Raw genomic sequence first — 19,995 nt, 5'->3', positions numbered from 1 at the left:
GTAGTGACGTGCCCACAGTCATGGCGGTGCGCAATGCATCACTCTTGCCACGTCGCTTGGAACACGTTCACTGCGCATACTCTAACACATCTGCATTTCGTGGCTGCAAGCCGGAGGACTTTTGACGAAATTCTGAAAAAATTAGGTTCACTCACGCTTTTCAAAAGCGATTTATAGAGCCTCAGTGAACCCCACATAACAAAGACACGGATATCAGGCTTTAAATGTATTTTAGGTGATGTCTCAGGGAAGGTTACCGCCGAGTAGTAATGCGTTCTCGGTTGGTCAACAGCAGCCATACATCAACCACGGCGGCGTAAACCATTTTCAATCTCCGCAAAATCATGGAGCATTTGTGCAGCCAGAAAAGAAGGGAGTAGGTCAGGAAACCCAACACACACCTACGATTAACAGTCGAGCTCAGAGTGTTCCACAAGAAATGAATCCGGCCTTGAGAGGTAAGAAAGTTTCCAATGACAGATTGGGTAGCAGAAATGTCATCGTCCTCTTCGAAGATCGATGTCGATTTCTGGCTTAATTTTGGTCGTTTTCTCATTCTCCTTAACCCGTAAAGAGAAGCAGGACTTTGATAATTTCTGAAAACAAGCCTTAAAATTGCATCGTTTGAGTTTTTTTATTTATTATGGCGTCATTAGTTTTGGTAGCAGGTAATTCGCTACATCACCTGGTTGCTTGAAACTAAAACCGGTAAATCGCGATTTAACATTTACGCTGTCGTAACTAAGCTGAGTTATTCACTTATGAGCAAGTTTATTTAACAAATTTTTATCTTAAATGCAAAAAGATAAAAAAAAGTTGCTTGATTTGCCAAATGGAAGTTACTCTTTATTGGTCTCGCAGTTCGGAGGTTCTTTCGTTTAATATTTGTAAATAATCCAGATTGTTCACTTATATGGAATGTACAAAGTTCATTCATTTCTGTAATTTATCGGTATATTTATCGCTTTAATTTCGTTTGGATTGGAACTTATTCAAGTTACACTTTTGAGTTTAAATAAAGTAGGGTCATTAATTGATTAATTTCTAATTTTAAACACTTGATGGAGTTTTAAATTTTGACATTCCTGTAGTTCAATTATGTCATGTTATTATATTCATTCTCCTTATGCAATTATGCTAAATTTACATTGTTACCCTTGGGCAGGTTTCACTATCTTACTAATTTCCTCTATGTTGGCTTAAAAAATATTGATAACAAAATACAGTCGAACCTCTCCTTATGGGCCCTCTCTATTACGGACAATCTACGATGTCCTGACAAAATTCTCACGTATTTTCTTTATAAAAAACCTCTGTTATATGAATCCTCTCTAATACGGACAACGGACAATAAATCTCGGCCCCAGGGAGCAAATTCATATAAACTTAACCTCTTTATTACAGACAATCTGATGATCGTGATCAGGTGATGATAGTTTGTGTATATAATACAATTTCCTGTTTGTGGTTGCAAAAGCAACAACGCTTTATTCACCTAAGGCATTTTCAGAATTGTGTTTTTTACATGCAGCATTGCGTTGTCGATCATTTCGTTAAAAAAACAGTGATTTGTATATGGTACAAGTACGTGCTGAGATGTGCAATGTAGCACACTTAGTCTACTGATAGACAGTGTGTCTCGATGATGCATGTATTAATCAATCTAGATACAGTTAAAAGAGGAGTGCAGGTTTCATTTTAGTGACTGAAGACTTCAAGCTGTCAGTGGAGTCAGAAAAGTGAATTCATAGTGGTGACCTCTATAATACGGACACCTCTCTATTACGGACACTTTGCTCTGTCCCCTCTCGGTGTCCTTATTAGAGAGGTTCAACTGTATGATCCTTCATTTTTATTAAAGATTATCTTTGATTGCTCAGGTTACCAGCCCCAATATCCAGGACAGTGGCCTCCATCTATGCCGCCTGGCCAAGATCAATACAGAACCAACCCACAAATGGTTAATAATGCAGCGAGTGCATCATCACAAGCTATGAATAATTCTCTTGGGCCTTCACCAACATCAACGCCACCAAGGAGAAGTCCAGTGAATCCACAATCTGGTTAGTTATAACACTTAGCCTTAGAGAGCAGTCAGTGTTTTCCACCATTACTCCCTAGTGCCATAAACTGTCTGTGAAAATGGAGCCACAAGAGTGTGAATATAAATATGGGACAACTGAGAACAAATCCAATTAGTGGCCTGACATGGTAGATGAATTGATCCAGAGACATCTAGTGCTGACGAGTTAAATGCTGGGAGTATGGGAGTAACCCTGCAATGCGGGTGAAGAGTGTAACCCTGCGATGAACTAGAATGCTATCTAGGGGGAGTATGAATATTCCTAGTTGCTTCTTGTTACAGAAGATAAGTGCCAGCTTAATGGGCCACTGGTCTCAAACACAGCCTTTACCTTTCTCGTGGAAACCAGGGATTTAGCTAAGATTTGAAACTGGTGGAAATTTCTTTGCTGTAGGTGGGTACCAGTCAAGAAAAGGGCTTCAAAACCTTAGTACCCAAATTTCCCCACTTCCCACCCTTCAAAGGGGGTAAAATCCATGCATCAGACGGGTTTCTTACCAGCTCCCAGTTTTGATCTACATCCTTGAACACAATCCAAGGAATCAGATTCTGAGCTACTCCTGTTGTTTTTCAGGACAAGTTGGTGCAACACCACCCAGAAGTCAGCCTCCTGCATCAAACGCTGTTGCCAATGGCCCTGTTACAGGGGTAGGACCCCTGTGGGTGTTGTCCCTGCACATCCTAGGATGGGACAATCTGCACCAAATCTGAATGCACCAACACAGGGACAGTCTTTACCATCATCATCAGGAGCTACACTGGCAAATGGACCTTCATCGCAATTTGGTGCTCATCAGCAAGCTCCAAGTAGTAATGTTCATCCTGGAACATTGCACGCTGGTTCTGCGTTTACTCCAGTGACATCTTCTCACGTTAGCCAACCATTAGCACCTCAAAACTCACCATCTATGCCACCCCTCCCCGGACAATCTCAGCCTGGTTTTCCTGTACAAGGACAATCTAATGCTCAAGGCCAAATGCCACAATATGGACAGCAGACTAATTACTCAGGACAAACTCAAGGTTTTACATTACAAACATCTGGTGTGTCGTCAAGTACAGTTCCACCAGTCTCCCAGCCAATATCTGCACTGCATTCTAACAAGCCTAAAAGACCTGCAATGCCAATGAACACAGGAGCTGGCTATCCAGGACAGCGTGGGAGTCCATCTCCGAGGTCAACGCCCCCTCCACCAACAGGTTTACCAGGCTCAACGATGACCCAGAGAACAACACCACCTCCCCCTACAAGCCTACCAGGTGTGACAACTCCTCAGAGGACAACGCCGCCTCCTCCGTCAAATTCACCAGGATCAAATATGCCTCAAACTGGATTTAACAATCCACCTGCAGGATATTCACCTACTGGGCAAGATTCTCAAGCTGGACGGCCTATTTCATCACGAAGAAGAATGTACCCAGCTCAGGTGTGTGTGTCTGTGTGCATGTTTGGATGAAAATGTGGCAGACATTGTTGTCTCACAGATGTACTGTAACTGGCGTACATGTAATATTTTTTCCCCTCGTTTAGTAGGACACCAACTCTGTCCTCTTGTTAGTTACCAGATCATTTTAGCACTTCGCTGAAAAATGCTTATGTGAAAAAGAATTAATATTCTGGACATGAATAGCGACCTGTTCTTTTTTCGTTCTATATCTTGATGATCATTGAAAACCACCCACTGCCTTAAAGTACACCTGGACCTTTCTTTGCTCAGCCTTTCATTTATTACAGAAACTGAACATTTTTTTGTATGTTGAGGTTTAAACCAACTTTCTTTTGGTGCCATGCCTGATGCTAGTTTGTGAATCTTTTGTAAACATTTTTTCTTTGGCAGACGGCTCCACCTTCTATGCCTGGCCCTGCTGGTATGATGAATGTTCCTGGCCAAGTAAACCAGGCATATCCTGGACAGCCTTCTCCTATGGGTCAGCAGCCGGCTATGGTAAGTTGTGAAAATATGTGCATTCAATACTCTACTCAGGGTTTTTAATAAGAATCAGAGTAGAATCACCTGAAGTAGGTGGCGAGTTTCGCCGGCCACCAGACCTTATTGAAAACCTTGTCTGCTAGTGTCTTGTTTAACTGTGAAAATGTGCTGAAATGCATTAGATTACATGATGTGTTTACATTAGTGTAAATGGATGGGTGTAGGTAGTAAGACAGGGGTAGCAAGGGGATATATCGAAGAGAGAGATGGAGGATCTTATACACTCTGATACCAGCATAATATCAATAACTTTATTTTTGTGTCTAAAAAGGATCTAGCTCCTGGTAAAGACAGGGTGCTAATTAAGGACACAAACTATAATTAATTACAATTTAAAATAATGTTGAATTGAAGGTTTTATTTCACCAATCAAGAAATAAATGAGTCTACTAAGGAGCTACTGCCAGCCTGCTGTAGCATGTGTAACTTGTGGTGCATATTAAATGAATGAAGTTCACATGTTAACCTTTGAGACTGCATCTTTTTCAATGTTCTCACACGTTCTTACTCTGACCAGGGTGGCAATCCATCACAGTTTCCGTCAGCCAGCTTGGAGGGTCCTATGGGAAGACTTTCAGTGCAGGTCTGTAGAAAAACATTTTTTGTATTTAACTTCAAACTATCTGTAACTTTCATGACAATAAAAATTTATTGTCATCTTTGTTTGGACCATGCCTCAGTTGTTTAAAAGATGGTTAATGCTATCCACATGATAAATACTTGCATTTAGTTTAACAAAATTAAACAATTAACCACAATAAATCCAGGAGTATCAGTAGTTTGTATAGTGTGCCGAGAGTAGTTCTGAAAAAGAACTGTTGTTGGTGACTGACAGCTTGATGACCTGAGCGGAAGTCATCTTTTGAGTCACTTGACTGTAAAGATGACTTTCACTCAGGTTGTCGAAATGTCAACCACCAACAACAGTTCTTTTCAGAGCTTCTTTCAGCTGGACAATCACACTATATGAACTTTTATTAAAACAATTTTAGCCACAAAAACATCATTAACCATCCCAACTGGTTTTAACACTATTTTTTGTTGTTTTAATTTTCAGCAATCAGCCAGTCAGTCTATCAATCTTATGGAACAACGACACATTCTTCCAACGACTCCTCTTGAACAACCAACACCTAATTTGCCACAAGTGAGCATATTTTCCCTCAATTTATACGTTGTCCAAAAGTTCAATGTTTTGTCATTCGTAAGACTTAGAGAATGTTATGTCCACTTGCTATAATAAGCATTGTTTTGATCATTTAAATGTCACTTGGATGGCATTTCAAACAAGAATTTAAAAACACAAATAAACACTCCAGGATATTAATTAAAACATATGGTTGCCAATGGTCTCTGGATATTCTTTCAAAAAATGCTGGAAAGCATTGCATTCTTTTGAATAAATATCAAATAAAGATAATGATTGAATTTTTGATTATTTTCTTAACTTGATTAAACTTTATTGAAAACACTCAAAAGTTACATCAAAAGTCACATTATCACACTAACTTACATTACACTGCATCACTAACCTATAACTAAAATACATGTTAATGGTCTAGTGTTCATTATCATTATTAAACAAAACATTTAAAATCTGTAGAAGAGAAAAAAGGAGAAACGATACTGCTTTACAATTGAATTGATTATGCCAAAATTAGAAATCAATTTCAATTGCATTAAGAATTTTAGCTAAGCTCAAGGAAAATGAGAACCAACATTTGTTTGAAATCTCCTACTAATGATGACATTTCTTTGTCTTTGTCTAATTTTCAGGATCTTCGGAGAAGAAGCTGTGATCCAAGGTAAACATTACTTTAAAAAATATTTTCACAAGAACTAGAAATAAATAGAAGCAAATTGTCATGGCAAACTGGCAATATGCTGGGTGCAAACTGGGGCAGGCTAGCCTCTTATCCAGAGGGAGTAGCAGTACTCCCAGTCATTTCATACTACAGACTGATGGGCTATGTACCTGGCTCCTGCTATTTATTAGAGTGCACTCCTAATAATCTATAACACTTATCATCACTTATTTCGCATTTTAGTAGGCAACCTTTAGCTAGTGGATTTGTCTGTGCCGTGACTTTTCACTCGTTCCCTGTTGCCAACAAAAATTGCATTTGGCAACTTTGCATTTCCTTGTCATCTGTTGCTGGAAAATAATTTTGCCACCTGCTACAATTAAATCAAAATGGTTTGGTGTGATATTGTGCATTACCTTTCGTTATTGGCCATAAGAGCACAATGGGTTCTGGTGATCTGTTACAAAAATCTGACAAAATACTCAGGGCTAATCTGTGATGAGCTTGCATCTCATCTGGGGTAGTGCTAGTTGGTTCATGCTATGAAAACTGGGAAAATCTCTGGCAGTGTGGGCCTGTGGCCTGAATGTAATTTAAGCTTTTTAGCACATGTTTTTTAGAGATGTCATGGATTTTCTTGCTTTCTTTTCAGTGTGTTGTGTTGTACTATGAATGCTGTCCCTGAAACCAAGAGCTTGTTGACAAAGTCAAAGCTTCCACTAGGAATTCATCTTCACCCTTTTAAAGATTTACAGGTAAGTTACAAACTTTTAACCCTGATGTTCAAGTCCTCCCCAGTCTCCTTTAGTGTCGTTCTGGCGAGGAGGGTGGGGAGGAAGTAGTATAGCTTCCAGACTCCCAATCCATGCTGTTTGAAAAACCAGACTTCTTCTCTTAGTATTAACTTTTAATATATTTTGTGCTTTGACAAAATCGTCAACCTTTCACACTGAATATGATAATCATGTTTTTTAAAATGTATTGAACAACAGGACATGGAACCAACATTGCTTTTATTCCACAGAATCTTCCAGTTATTCACTCCTCTGTCATTACAAGATGTCGTTCCTGTAGAACATATATAAATCCCTTTGTCACCTTCACAGACTCCAGAAGGTGGCGGTGTCCAATGTGTTTCAGAGTAAATGAAGGTACATTATGTCATTTCCTTTATGTAACTTTATTGATCTTCAACTTTGTTTCTAGTACTGTAGCAGTAGGTACAGGGACCGCGGAGAGGGAGGGGCTAGGGGGCTTTAGCCCCCCCACTTTTTTACAGTACAAAAAAATTACAATGAACAAAACAAAAAGAAACGAAGAATTACTAAAAACATTTAGTTTCTGGACGTTGTATTGTTGACTTAGTTTGTAAAGGACAAAAGTAACAGCAGTTACTATTACCAAAATAGACTCGCCTTCAACATAGAAACATAAAGAACAAGTAAACAAGGACTATTGTCTTAAAAGGTTTCAGTTATAATCGAGTCATCTTAGGGTACTGCAGGATCAGGATGCCCTTTATATTACTATAAACTGGCTCTTTAAGGAAGAGCGGACTTCTCATGAAAAACGCTTGTTTCATCATTGGTCAGTTTCGATGCGAACAAATTGCTTTGGCTTATAAGGCGATACGGTATATTTTCGAAGTCAGCTGCTAAAGGTTATTCATTTTGTAACAATGAAATTAAATTGTGCTTTCTGGTAACATCTCAGTAACCTGTACTCCAACACGGTGAGGAAAGTTCGTGTCTTGAGTAGTTTTATCGAAAGTTTTGTGAAGCAACGTTTCTTTATTGCGACATTTTGTCAGTTTTTAACACAACATTTTAAGCGCTGAACGTTTAATTTTTAATTTTAAATGCATTTTCCGGGATCTAAGAGAAATTGAAATCCAAATTTCCCGGGGGAGCATGCCCCTGGACCCCCCTAGTTGACTCACCCTTGCGTTTTCACGTTTTAGCCCCCCCACTCAAATTCTTGCTGCGCGGTCCCTGAGGTTGTGAGTGCCCAATGCTTTTCCACTACCTCCCCCCCCCTACCCCACAGGTACCATTTCCACATGGAAAACTTTACTATATAATGTTCTGCTCTCTGCTCAACAAACAATCATTCAGCGCTACCGTGTAACTGATGGAGTCATTTTAAGGTGCTAAAATTTAGTAAAAAATCACTGCTTTGTTTTAGTTCCAGAGGAATTCTGTTTTGATCCCACATCAAGACAGTATGGTGATCCAGCTAAAAGGCCGGAAATTAGGAATGCTACAGTGGAATTTATAGCACCGTCAGAGTATATGGTAATTAGTTTGACATTATTTTGGATTTCTTGAATCTGTTGGTACAGATCTGTTGGGGAGCAGGGATGGCGCAGTGGTGAGAGCGCTCGCCTCCCACCAATGTGGCCCGGGTTCGATTCCGGCCCGGTGCCATATGTGGGTTGAGTTTGTTGTTGGTTCTCGCCTTGCTCCGAGGGTTTTTCTCCGGGTTCTCCGGTTTTCCTCCCTCCTGAAAAACCAACACTTCCAAATTCCAATTCGACCTGGACAGAGGACCCGCATGAAAACCAGCTAGCGCTGATGTGGCTTCCTCTCTAAATATAGTAATTTATTTATTTATTTATTTATTTATTTATTTAAATATTCTATTTGGTTAAGGATGTACAATAAAGCCTTGTTGGCCAAGTGCAAATGTAATGTCAGACAGTTTACTGAATCTGTTTCCTTTTGCTAGCAAAGTAATGTGAACTAATAACGCTTTTGAATATCTGTGTATTTATTTTGTTTGCAGTTAAGGCCTCCACAGCCAGCAATCTTCTTGTTTGTTTTGGATGTTTCTTTTAATGCATTAGAGACAGGTAGGTCTTTGTTTGGCATTGTACTCCAATGAAAGTGGTTGCTCGTTTTTGAAAAGCTTTTTTTTTTTACTGGGAGAATAACATTGATTGATTGTTGAGTTATTTATAACAGAGTATTTCTCAAACCCTGTGCCACCATATACCTGTGGGTATGTTTCCTTACATAGTTTTTTTTTCAGGTTATCTTCATATGGTTTGTAAATTACTGAAAGAAAACCTTGACAAAATGCCTGGAGACTTGAGAACGCAGATTGGATTTATAACATTTGATAGTACAGTTCACTTTTATAGTTTAAAGGTGAGTGACTTCTGTTTGGATTTCATTTTGCATTCTGCCTGTGGGGGAAGGCATTTCATTCTTTTGGACCTGGAGTGAGCATTAGGCTAGATCTCATGAATGAAAATGAACCATATTTTCCTAAGACATCCAGGGACCTTCTACTAAGGCCAGCCAGCGCAAGAATCTAAATGGAATGTTTTTAATACTCCGGACCAACTGGAAGGGATTTTGTTGATTGTGAAAACACCCTTTATAAGTTGCTGTGGATAACTTGATTAAGTTAGAAATTAACTTCATTAAATTGGCAGTAGACAGCACTTGGACCTGCCTCTCCTCTAATGAGCAGAACATGTTTCTTTATCAATTTCATATTAAATCTCATAGCCTGTTTTTTCCTTCTTTTTTTCCCTTAGTCAAAGCTCAGCCAACCTCAGATGAATATCGTTTCAGATTTAGACGGTAAGCACAATAATTTACTCTACAACTATAACTATAAGTTAGCTTAGCTTAGTTCCTTGCCCCTGGGTGGGCGATAGGGCTGGTAACTCAAAGTTAAATAACAAAATAAAGAGAGTATTTGATTTGCAATTATGTTGTTTCAATTGAGATCCATTGCCAACACTCTATTTTCTTGTTTTTGTAGACATCTTCCTTCCATCTCCTGATGACTTGCTTGTAAATTTGAATGAAAGTAAAGAGGTAAATGGACAACAGTGTTTCCCCAAGCTAACTTCCAATTGAATTTATTTGCAATTACAGGTTATCCAACAAAAGATCAATTTTAAATAGCTTGTTCCTTCAAAACTAAACTACACTAATGTAATTTATTTTATTCTAATGGGTGATTCCAGAAATTCCAAGATATGGAACTCCCCCATGCCTTCGGAATTCCAATTGTAAGTATCCCTCCATGCCTTCCGAACTTCACCCCCCCTTCCCCTCGGAATTCCAAGATGCCGCCCGTGGTATGGTATGGATATTCTCTGGAATCACCCAATGTCACATCAGCTAGATACATGTAGTACTTGTAATTAAAATGGGGCATCATAATCTTTTTGATCATGGTTTTTTATGAAAATGCATAGTTCAGAACTTAAACTCAAAAAAAATTGATCTGGGCTTTTGTACTAGTTTTGTGTTATTTGGAACGATTGAGCAGCGTTTTTCTTAAAAAAAAAAAAAAGATGCATTCCTGAGTACGACTACTTTCATAGATGTTACTTAAGGATCATGATTTTGTTCAGCATGACAATTTACCAGTAAAAATGTACAGACACAACAAATTTATTTCTGTTTGGTTTTAGCTTATAACACAGCTACTAGACTCTCTTCCGACGATGTTCAACAACAGCCATAATGTGTACAGTGCTACAGGAGCAGCTCTCCAAGCAGCCCTTAAATTAGTTGTAAGTAAATACTTTCATCTATGGTTGCCCACCTAGCAGAAGTGTTGCAGTGCCCACTGAAAAAACAAGACTGTTGCTTTCTACATTAAACTTTTGCCTTAAAATCTGCCAGTTGTGGCAAGAAACGTGCCACATTTGTCATCTATGGTTGCCGCTAGCCAGGAGAGTTGCAGCTATCTTGTTTTCATCAGTTATCCATTTTCATTTGTGATTAATTCTGTGGACTTGCCTGTTTTAGGGTCATATAGGCAGTCGTGTGACACTTTTCATTTGTCATTAATTTTGTGGATTTGCCTGTTTTAGGGTCATATAGGAGGTCGTGTGACACTTTTCCAGACAACATTACCTAATATTGGTCCAGGAGAGCTAAAAAAGAGAGAGGATGGACAAAAGTCTGACCCAAAGGTTGGTGTAGTCAAAATGATAGAACCGGGTTCGTACGGGTCCTGCAATACCTGGAAAGTCCTGGAATTTTATTGTCTGTGGCACTTTCCAGGACTAGAAAGTCCTGGAAAAAGACTACTGGTCCTGGAAAGCTCTGGAAATCTGTTAAACTCAATTAATACCAGAACTCAAACTAACATTATAAGAAATGTACAGACAGTAAGGAGAAATAATATTGAGATCATGGGAGTGAAAGGGTTAATGTGAATTTTGGAGTCTTGGAAAATCAATCTGAGTCCTTGAAAAGTCCAGGAAAAGTCCTGGAAAATTGTTTGTGAAAAAGGGTACGGACCCTGTAGTTTTCTTTTATATGTATGTATTTTTTAAAACACACAAATAAGATACAGTCCAACCTTTTTAATACGTACACCAGAGAGACAAGGATGAGTGTTGGTATTATAGGGGTGACCTTATTACAGTGGTAGAGTTTATATGAATTTTTATCTCTTCGGACCAAGTGAACTGTCTGTAATAGGGAGGTGTTCTCATTATAGAGGTGACCGTAAGGAGAGGTTCGACTGTATCAAACTAAGCTGGGTTGTTTCATAACTTGCGCAGTTTGTCCAACCCTTTTTGTGCCACCTATCTTAAAAGGTTTTGTTGGAGGGGTTTTGCATCCTTATTAACATATACAAATATCTGGTCAAGTATGAAAACTGCTTGTAGCATGTAAGACATTGATTATGTACGTTTCTTTTTCTCTTCGTTTAGGATGTCCAGAATTTAACACCAGCAACAGATTTCTACAAGAAGTTTGCACTGGACTGTGCAGCTGAACAAGTTGCTGTTGATCTGTTTTTACTGTCTGGACAGTATGCTGACATTGCATCTTTAAGTAAGTCTGCTTAGCAAAGAAAATCAATATAACTTGGCCCTTACATGCCAGTGCATCAAAGCAGAAATTGGATGCTTTTCTTAAATTTGCCAGGAAAGTGCTGCTCAAGAGCTATTTAATGAGGTTAAATGCGATTTAACCAAGTTAAATAAAGCAATTAACCAAGTTAACCACAACGAGTGGGTAGTCGGCTGTCCTGGTGGTCAGCGGTTACTAGCGCTTGTCAGGCTCAGTGCGTTGCTTCTCGGACTGCGCGTGGTGTCAGGTCTTCGTTCATGGAGGGTTTCAGGGATGTTTTGCGGTTTTTTTCCCCTCCCTCCCTCCCTTTCCTGCTTCTTTTTATTAGTTATAAATTCATTTTTCCACTGATTTAATCAGTGTGACGGGTGTCTGTGCGTGGGGGCTCATGGCTGTTTTGTTGGGATTGCCAGCCTTGGCAGCTTTATCCTATCTGGGGAGGGCCGGCTGACCTCAGTGGAGGCCCTCCCGGGTATCCCAGGCACCCATCCTCCATATTCGCGAGGCAGTGGTTAATTTGAATTTCATCTACAGACTGATGCAAAGCTAGAACCGCCTTGTTCACCATACTAAAACAGTACCACATGAAAGTACAGTAAGCTCAATAGTTTTCATTTGAATGGTCACACCTAGGGTTTAATCCACAAACTTAAAATAGAACCTCCTAGTACAGCATAATGAACAGTACCACATGAAAGTACTGCTTAATAACTTTCATTAAATGGTCACACACAAGAGTTTAACCCACAGACTTTAAAGTTAGAACGGCCTTGTAAAGCAAAATAAACAGTACTGCATGAAAGTATTGCTCAGTAGCTCTCAATTGAATGGTCACACACTGGGATTTAACCCACAGACTTTAAAGTTAGAACCACCTTATACAGCATCACAGATTACTGCGTAGTAGCTTCTTTTATAATTTTATCCACAGATTTAGACATGTAAACCACATTACATGACAGGCAATAGTTAGGTTTGAAGATATTGTAGTGGTTAATGTTCTTCTTTGATTGTTTTAGTGTGTGCATCCAAGTACTCTGGTGGATCTGTTATGTATTACCCAGACTTTCATGTGTCAAGAAATCCTGCAGCAGCAGAGAAATTTGAAAATGAACTTGTGTAAGTTCATTTCTATTTGGTGCTGGTTATAACGTGACAGCAAGTAAAGTAAGACAAAAAAAATTGTGTCTAATATTGTAAACAACTTTTATGTTTTTATAAACATAAAAAAATCAAGTAAAATAAACAAAAGTGTTGGATACTCTTTGCAGACGCTATCTGACAAGGAAGATTGGCTTTGAAGCTGTCATGAGAGTTCGCTGTACAAAAGGTATCGTATGTATTTTATTTCCTTTTATTTACACAGAAAGCAGTACATGTAATTTCATGTCTGGACAAGAATTAGAATTTTGAGACTGCAGGGTTAACATTGTATTTTCATTTAATTTATTTATTTGGTGTTCTTTCATCAGGTCTTTCAATTCACACGTTTCATGGGAACTTCTTTGTACGCTCTACGGACCTGGTTTCGTTGCCTAATGTTAGTCCTGACAGTGGATTCAGTATGCAGATAGATATTGAAGACTCACTGACAGACTCCAATCTGGCTGTATTCCAGTCTGCTCTACTTTATACAAGCACTAAAGGTATGGTCTCTATTGTATCAGCTCTTTTACAGTACCTGCCGACCAGTTAGCTTACCGTAGTTGGTAGAGCGCCGGACTACCGTGCGGGAGGTCTCGGGTTCGAGTCCCAGACTGGACCTACACTCAGGGTCTAAAAATAGCTGAGGAGAATGTGCTGCCTTGCAGTGACAACTTCAAATGGTTACTCAACTTAGACATTTTATCTTCTCGGATAAGGGCGATAACCGTGGCCCCGTCTCCTGCATCTTGAGTGTTATGGTCAGCGGGGACTTAACCACTCACTTACTGTAAGAGTGGGAATGGAGTTCCCGGTGTTGTCGTCTGGTCTTTGCCCACTGTACCATGTACTTTGAATGCTCGAAGATACTAGCTGTATAAGCTACTCTGCAAAAACCGAGAGTAAACAAAGTGAAAATGATGATCTGTAATTTAATGTTAGAAGTTTATATATAGCTTAGTTTCTTGGGTCGGGAAGGGATACCGTTTCACTTCCGTTTCTTTTGTGCATTTTTCATTCGTTACTTGACGCAAATTTAACGGTGTTTTGTAGGTGAGCGACGTATCAGAGTGCACACACTGGCTCTACCAATCACAAACAAGCTTGGTGATCTGTACGCTACAGCTGATGTGCAGGCCATTACAACACTGCTTACTAAGATGGGTAAGTCGGTTACGTTTCCATAAAATAGACCCTTCCACGGTTTCTGACGCCATCTTGGTTGAGGGGGGGGGGGGGGGGGGCAAACGCGGCAAAATTTACAGTAAATGTATGGGAAAAATCGGGAGTTTGACGCTCGATAATTCGAGGACCGTTGACATTCTGAAACTTTTGTGAATTGCAAACTAAAGATACTAGCTAAAAGAGTTAACCGATTTAATTTGAAGGGCATCGGTTTACTGAGAAGCAAGAAATCGTACTTTTAGTTTTTCATACAAATGCTTCTAAATTTTCCCGCGAACGGCGGCTCCATTTTACAGACAAATATTTGGTCATGAGGGCAACTTGTCTCCAGCAACTGCTATAAAGGTGTTTTTTTTTTTTGAAAATCTGGATTTGTCGCGTTAGTACACGTGTTGAATCACACTGTACACAACTAAATACTATGAAGTTCAAACTAGGCCTAAATGCATCACCCATTTGCCACGTCTGCTCTTTGTTGTTTTAATTATTTATTTTTTTTTTCTTTATCGCCAGCTGTTGACAGAACACTGACTTCATCTTTAGGTGATGCACGAGAAGTAAGTACTACAAATTAAATCTGCATTTTTTGAGGGTTTTTTTTTCAGCGGTGGTTAGGTTGTTAGGTGGTGGTTAGTTCAAGAAGAACCGTCGACAAGGGCGGGAAATGACAATAAAACTTTATGATCAGATGTAGAAGCTGAAACGAGGCCCTGCCAGGGGGGGGTTTCCGTGTCGCTTGTCTAAATTTAAAAATGCGCCATGTCGCTGTTTTATCGAACTTTGCGTCGCTGTCGGTAGCAAAATTGCAGGAAAATTGCTTGTCCCGGTCGGAATTTAAGTTTTTTGAAAAGGGTTGTCGTTTGTTGCGATTTTTTTTATGTGCTATCGCTACTTTTTGTAGTGTAACTGGTGCCAAGCGTGGGAAAACATGTAACCGACAGTAAATTAAACGCGGGAAAGTCGCGTGCTGCTAAGGGGCCGAAAAAGTCCGCTGTGCTTAGTTAGACTGTATTACATGAGTTTCTTTTTTCAGTGTAAAATAAAGCAAGTACAAAACTAATTTGAAAGTTGTTTTACTAAAAAACTTTTGTATACCGTCAATCGTATTCCTTCATTCAAGGAGTTTCCCGTCTGAGTAATATTCCAGCGGAATTGTCTAGCTTTTTTTTTAGCGTAACATCATTTCTAAATATGCATTGTTAATCTAATGTTGTTTTTGTTGTTGTGCCACCAGGCTTTGATGAACGCTTGTATCGACACACTCGGTGTTTACCGTACATCAGTGGCAAATCAACCACAGAGCAGCGGATTGATTGCTCCTTATTCTCTCAGATTATTGCCGCTCTTTATTTTAGCCATCATGAAACATGTAAGTATTACCGTTCGCTGAATTCGGTGGTGTATTTAGATAAGCCCTCCTCTTCTCCGCGCTTTTTAGACTTCTCCCCCCGCTCCCTAAGCGGACCTTCCGACCTGTCCAAATCCTTTTTTGTCTGTTGAGGATCCAAACAGGCTAACGGATTTAGTTATGACTTGCAACAATATGCCTGTACTGTGGGCTTGTTAACTTTGAAACGCCTGTCATTACTAAACTTTTGTTCCCGCTATTTACTTGCCAGCCGATAAAGTTTTTTTTTTGAATAATTCAATCCACCATCAATGTCCAACGAGCATTCTTCAGAAAATTAAAGCGCCTAGTTCTGAAAAGTGTCTTCGCTGACTTTCCTTTGAAATGTTTTTGTGATTTGTTGTGGTTTTTCAGTTCGCTGTAACGTTTTTGATTGTTTGATTTACAGATGGCGTTTCGTCTTGGCTCAGCCTCGCGTTTGGACGAGCGATGTTTTGCTATGCAGCAGTTTAAAGTGATGCCTCTTAGCTTGGCCATGCTGTCTATTTACCCCAAGATGTACCCTATACACGAGCTGTCCGATGAGGTAAGTAGCCTATCGTCGTTAACTACCCGAAGAGTTCCGAAATATACCCAAGAAGTTCCGATTCTTTTTAGTCAATGAGAGATAACGTCACCAGGAGAATACGTTATGTGAGAAAAGCTATATCAGCCGTAGCTGATTTTCATGCGAGTCCTCTTCCCAGATGAACTGGAGTTTAGTTAGTAATATTGATTTTGATGAGGTGGGAAAACCAGAATAACCCTTGAAGTAAAGCGAAAGAACCAATCACAAACTCAGCACTCATATGACTCCAGCCGGAATTGAAATCAGCCACAACGATTACAGGCAAGCGCTTGTTCCTCGACGCTAGCCTTTTCCCCTTCCAAACCCCCAACCCCCCCCCCCCCTCGTCCCCCGAAATAGCCAATAGTCTTTTTTTTTTCATCTTTTAAATCAAACACTTACATAATGCTCTTCTTCCCAGGGTGCTCTCCACACTAAAGCAGGCCCGGTTCCCAATCCTCCAATCTACCACCTGTCGGGTGAGAAGCTCAGTAGGAAAGGAATATACCTCATGGACACTGGTCACGTGAGTACAAACAATCTACTTTATAAAACCCAAAACCCTTATGGGTTTCTGGTTTTATAAAACACCGGCAGCACTTGATATCGCGCTTCGTGCACGCTTTTGTGACCTCGACTTGTAAGCAAGTCTATTCATCCTTCGCAAATTTAGCGTTAAATGAGAAAAAAAAAACGAGTTATAGTAGTTCGATGTGCTGTGTGATGCAGGTATATCGCTTGAAACGTTTCCCGTCTGTTAACTTTCAATTTGACTCGCACGCAGTAAGCTCAGAAGAAGCTTAGCCCTCGATAAAATCTTCTTTAAATTGAAGGAATACCAAGAAAAAATACTTTCCTAAAGTAGAGTAACCACGATTTGTTTTTTGTTTTTAAAGGCTTTCTACATTTGGGTCGGACGAGACGCCCCTATCGATGTTATTCAAGCGTTTTTCAATGTCCCTAACTTTGGAAGCATTCCAGAGAACTTGGTAAGAAATTTTCTTACATTAACTTATATTTTTATTTATAATTATTTTAGTATGTAACAATGTAAATAATAAACCTAAATAAGTAAACAAGTAAAAGCTGGATTTTTATTTTATTCTTGTGTCAGGGATCGCTTCCGGTGCTGGAAAATCCACAATCCGAGAGAGTGAGAACGTTTGTGGATTACTTGCAGTCACAGAGAACTTGTCACGCTAACATTTATGTTTTGAAGTAAGTTAACGAGTGCAAAGACCTTTGGTATTCCTGTGGCCAATAGGAGTACATGCTAATAACGTTTTTGTCTGTTTAAATCGCTACCGGGCATGTGGGTGCTAAGAACTGTTCTTTATAGCGACCTTTAGGTTTTTACTACGAGTACGCGAGATTGAGTACGAGTACGAGTTTTCAGACCAAATTCGTGTGCCTCCTATAATCACTTATCACGCCATTCTTATTCCAAACGTTTATTTATGTGATAGTCAGCATCAGCGAAGAGTTATAGTTAGTGAGAGAGAATTTTGTCGAAATTCCAAAGTTGGACTCGTACTCGGTCTTGTACTCATAGTCAAATCTAAAGGTTGCTAATGAAGCAGACGATTTCTTGATTTATTGATTCATTGGAAGCTGTATAAACACCAACTAAATGATAGAAGGCAATTTCTTTAAAAAAAAATCCGTGTTGTTGCAGCGAGATTTTTAAATTCGAGACAATTTCACATGTTAGCCTCGCGTTTTCAAATTTGCTCATAATTTATTGCAATCCACTTTCATATTCGCCATTGTAAGCCATACTCACTTCCAATATGTCCCTGTTGTTAAACTGGACGACCACTTTACTACAAAAGCAAACATTGTGTACATCCTAAGCTCGGTTTGTTGTTAAGCTTTGAAGTTATTGTATTGGTACCTTTTTAAAAGTGCGTCGTATTTTCAACTCTGTATAGAAATCGATGAAACGGCCTTACGCGCCTACTGGCGCGACGGATGATGAGGATGATAGAAATCGATGAAACCCTGTCTCTCGTGTTTGATATTTTACATTACAGTTTAATCCCGAGAACTCGAACCTTCAAGGGAAATCGAAAAAGGTTCGAGATATCGGGAGTTCGAGTTATCGAGGGTAAATTTAGTAAAAAAAAACGACCCGGAGGGGAATCAGAAAAGGTTTGAGTTAGCGGGAGGTTCGAGTTACTGAGGGTTCGAGTTATCGGGATTCAACTGTACTTGCAGTAACCTTCATAAATTGTTTGTGTTTCTATTTTCAGGGAAGACAGTCGTATGAGGATGATGTTTCTTCAAAACCTTGTGGACGATCGCTCAGAATCGGTTATGTCCTACTACGAATTTCTCGTTCATCTTCAAAAACAGATTTCAAAATAAGCTCAATATTCGGTGACCATCGCACTATTGGTGATTCAAAAAATGCAGATAAATGATACACAAGACAATATCGCACTGGGAACATCCGGCGAGACGTGAAAGATTCCAAGAGCTTCTTTAAAGGAAATGTTCAGTATGGAGACTAAAATAACAAGCGAATTAGCATCAAAGATTTTAACTGTGAATTGCACAACGAACGAGTGAGACGCAACGGAGAGAATGCAATAAACGTTAAGTTATGTCAATCATATCGTTCGGGGACCCGTGGCGGTCAACGCTCCCCTCCCCCTACCCCCACCGTTGATCTGGCATTTCCAAGGATGTAACACTACTGCAGGCAGAAGAAGGGGGCAAAAAATATGATAACAGGAAACTTGGGAAAACACACTGGACGTTTTATACTACTTAAGGAATACAAGTCGAAGGATGCTATTCAGATGCCCGCCAGTTGTTTTAATAACAGCGATCAACGAGAACCAGATTAGACACTTGGTTGTTTTTACATAGGGAGTCAGCCTTGCGTTGTTCAATGTATACCTTATGTAAAACGTCACATCATGTCCAATTTGGTTACGGACAGGCATTCAATAGGCCAATTCCACTAAATTAAAATTCTAACTTGGGTCCGAGGCTTGGGGAAATAAAACAAAAGAAATTGTTTATTCATCCATCAACCTAGATGTGATATTTTTTGTTTTATTCCCCCAAGCCTCAAAGCCAAGCCAGAATTGGCTTATGAATTTAGGTGTTTTCATTTGCGGCAAAGATTATTATATTTAGAACAGTACATTTTTTATTATATTTTGGAGAAGCGCTATTGAATGATTGTTTATGAAATTTTCATTTGATAGAATTTAATAGGGCAATATTTTTTGCACATGGTTTTTGTGTAACTCACCTAGCTTTCCTCCCTAAGTACTCTTTAACTAAATAATTCAAATCTGACTCACACAGCCTAATGTTAGGATTTCAAAAAAAGTATTAAAAAATCTCTTTCCTTTGTCAAAGCAGTCACGTGTGTGATCAACTGTCAGATTCTCTTTACTTTTGTATAACAAATGTTATATACCGGACATGAGAATTAGAGAGTTGATCTTGTCAGCGAAAAACATAGATTCAAAATCCAACTTCTTTCAAACTATTGTAAAAAAATATATATGAATTTTAGTACGTAGAGTTTCCATGTTGGTTTTGGAAAATGGAGGACTTAATTCTAATAAACAACCAAGGCCATCGTAGAACGCGATAGACGTTGCACCATTACAGCAGAAATCGTTTTGAAGCTTGTATGTTTATATAGTTGGACATTGAACAAAAATTAAAGCTTTGCTCTTTCTGTCTCTAGTATCCCATATTTTTACACGGATGGAAACAATTCTTTCTTTGAAAATGGCGCAGTTCAAAGAAATTTCCATCCTCAGAGATAGTGGGGGGCGACGGGCAGCTCATCGGGACGACGGGATTTGCGAGCGAAAGTTTACAACAAGAGCGAAAGAGGGCTCTTTCGCCCGAAAATCCCGTCGTCCCGATGAGCTGCCCGTCGCTGCCCCTAAGTCTCCGAGGATGAGAAATTTCTTGAGCTTTAAAAGCATGAAAACCTCACAGTGACAGGGTTACCCTGCAGTCTTGGCG

The 19,995-nt window shown here is 39.4% G+C and overlaps 1 protein-coding gene across 1 annotated transcript; it reads left to right on the top strand.

Annotated features, from left to right (window-relative positions):
* Nucleotides 1-66: 66 nt before the first annotated feature.
* On the top strand, nt 67-19,703 carry LOC144654608 (protein transport protein Sec24A-like). The gene is given in 29 exon segments (XM_078514797.1): nt 67-458; nt 1,881-2,063; nt 2,658-2,735; nt 2,738-3,510; nt 3,922-4,029; nt 4,592-4,657; nt 5,132-5,221; nt 5,851-5,879; nt 6,532-6,634; nt 6,904-7,030; nt 8,064-8,173; nt 8,664-8,730; nt 8,910-9,028; nt 9,424-9,469; nt 9,654-9,709; nt 10,315-10,416; nt 10,720-10,821; nt 11,572-11,695; nt 12,733-12,832; nt 12,985-13,043; nt 13,186-13,359; nt 13,910-14,020; nt 14,555-14,598; nt 15,276-15,410; nt 15,838-15,975; nt 16,418-16,522; nt 16,893-16,985; nt 17,111-17,214; nt 18,249-19,703. Coding segments are annotated over 29 exon segments (3,681 nt in total). The 5' UTR covers nt 67-238; the 3' UTR covers nt 18,364-19,703.
* The last annotated feature ends 292 nt before the right edge of the window (nt 19,704-19,995 follow it).

The sequence above is a fragment of the Oculina patagonica genome, chromosome 5 (assembly GCF_052425735.1).
Source record: "Oculina patagonica isolate OP01 chromosome 5, crgOcupat, whole genome shotgun sequence".
Taxonomy (NCBI): Eukaryota; Metazoa; Cnidaria; class Anthozoa; order Scleractinia; family Oculinidae; genus Oculina; species Oculina patagonica.
Note: the sequence above shows the minus strand (reverse complement) of the source record. Positions and strands in the feature narration are given on the sequence as shown.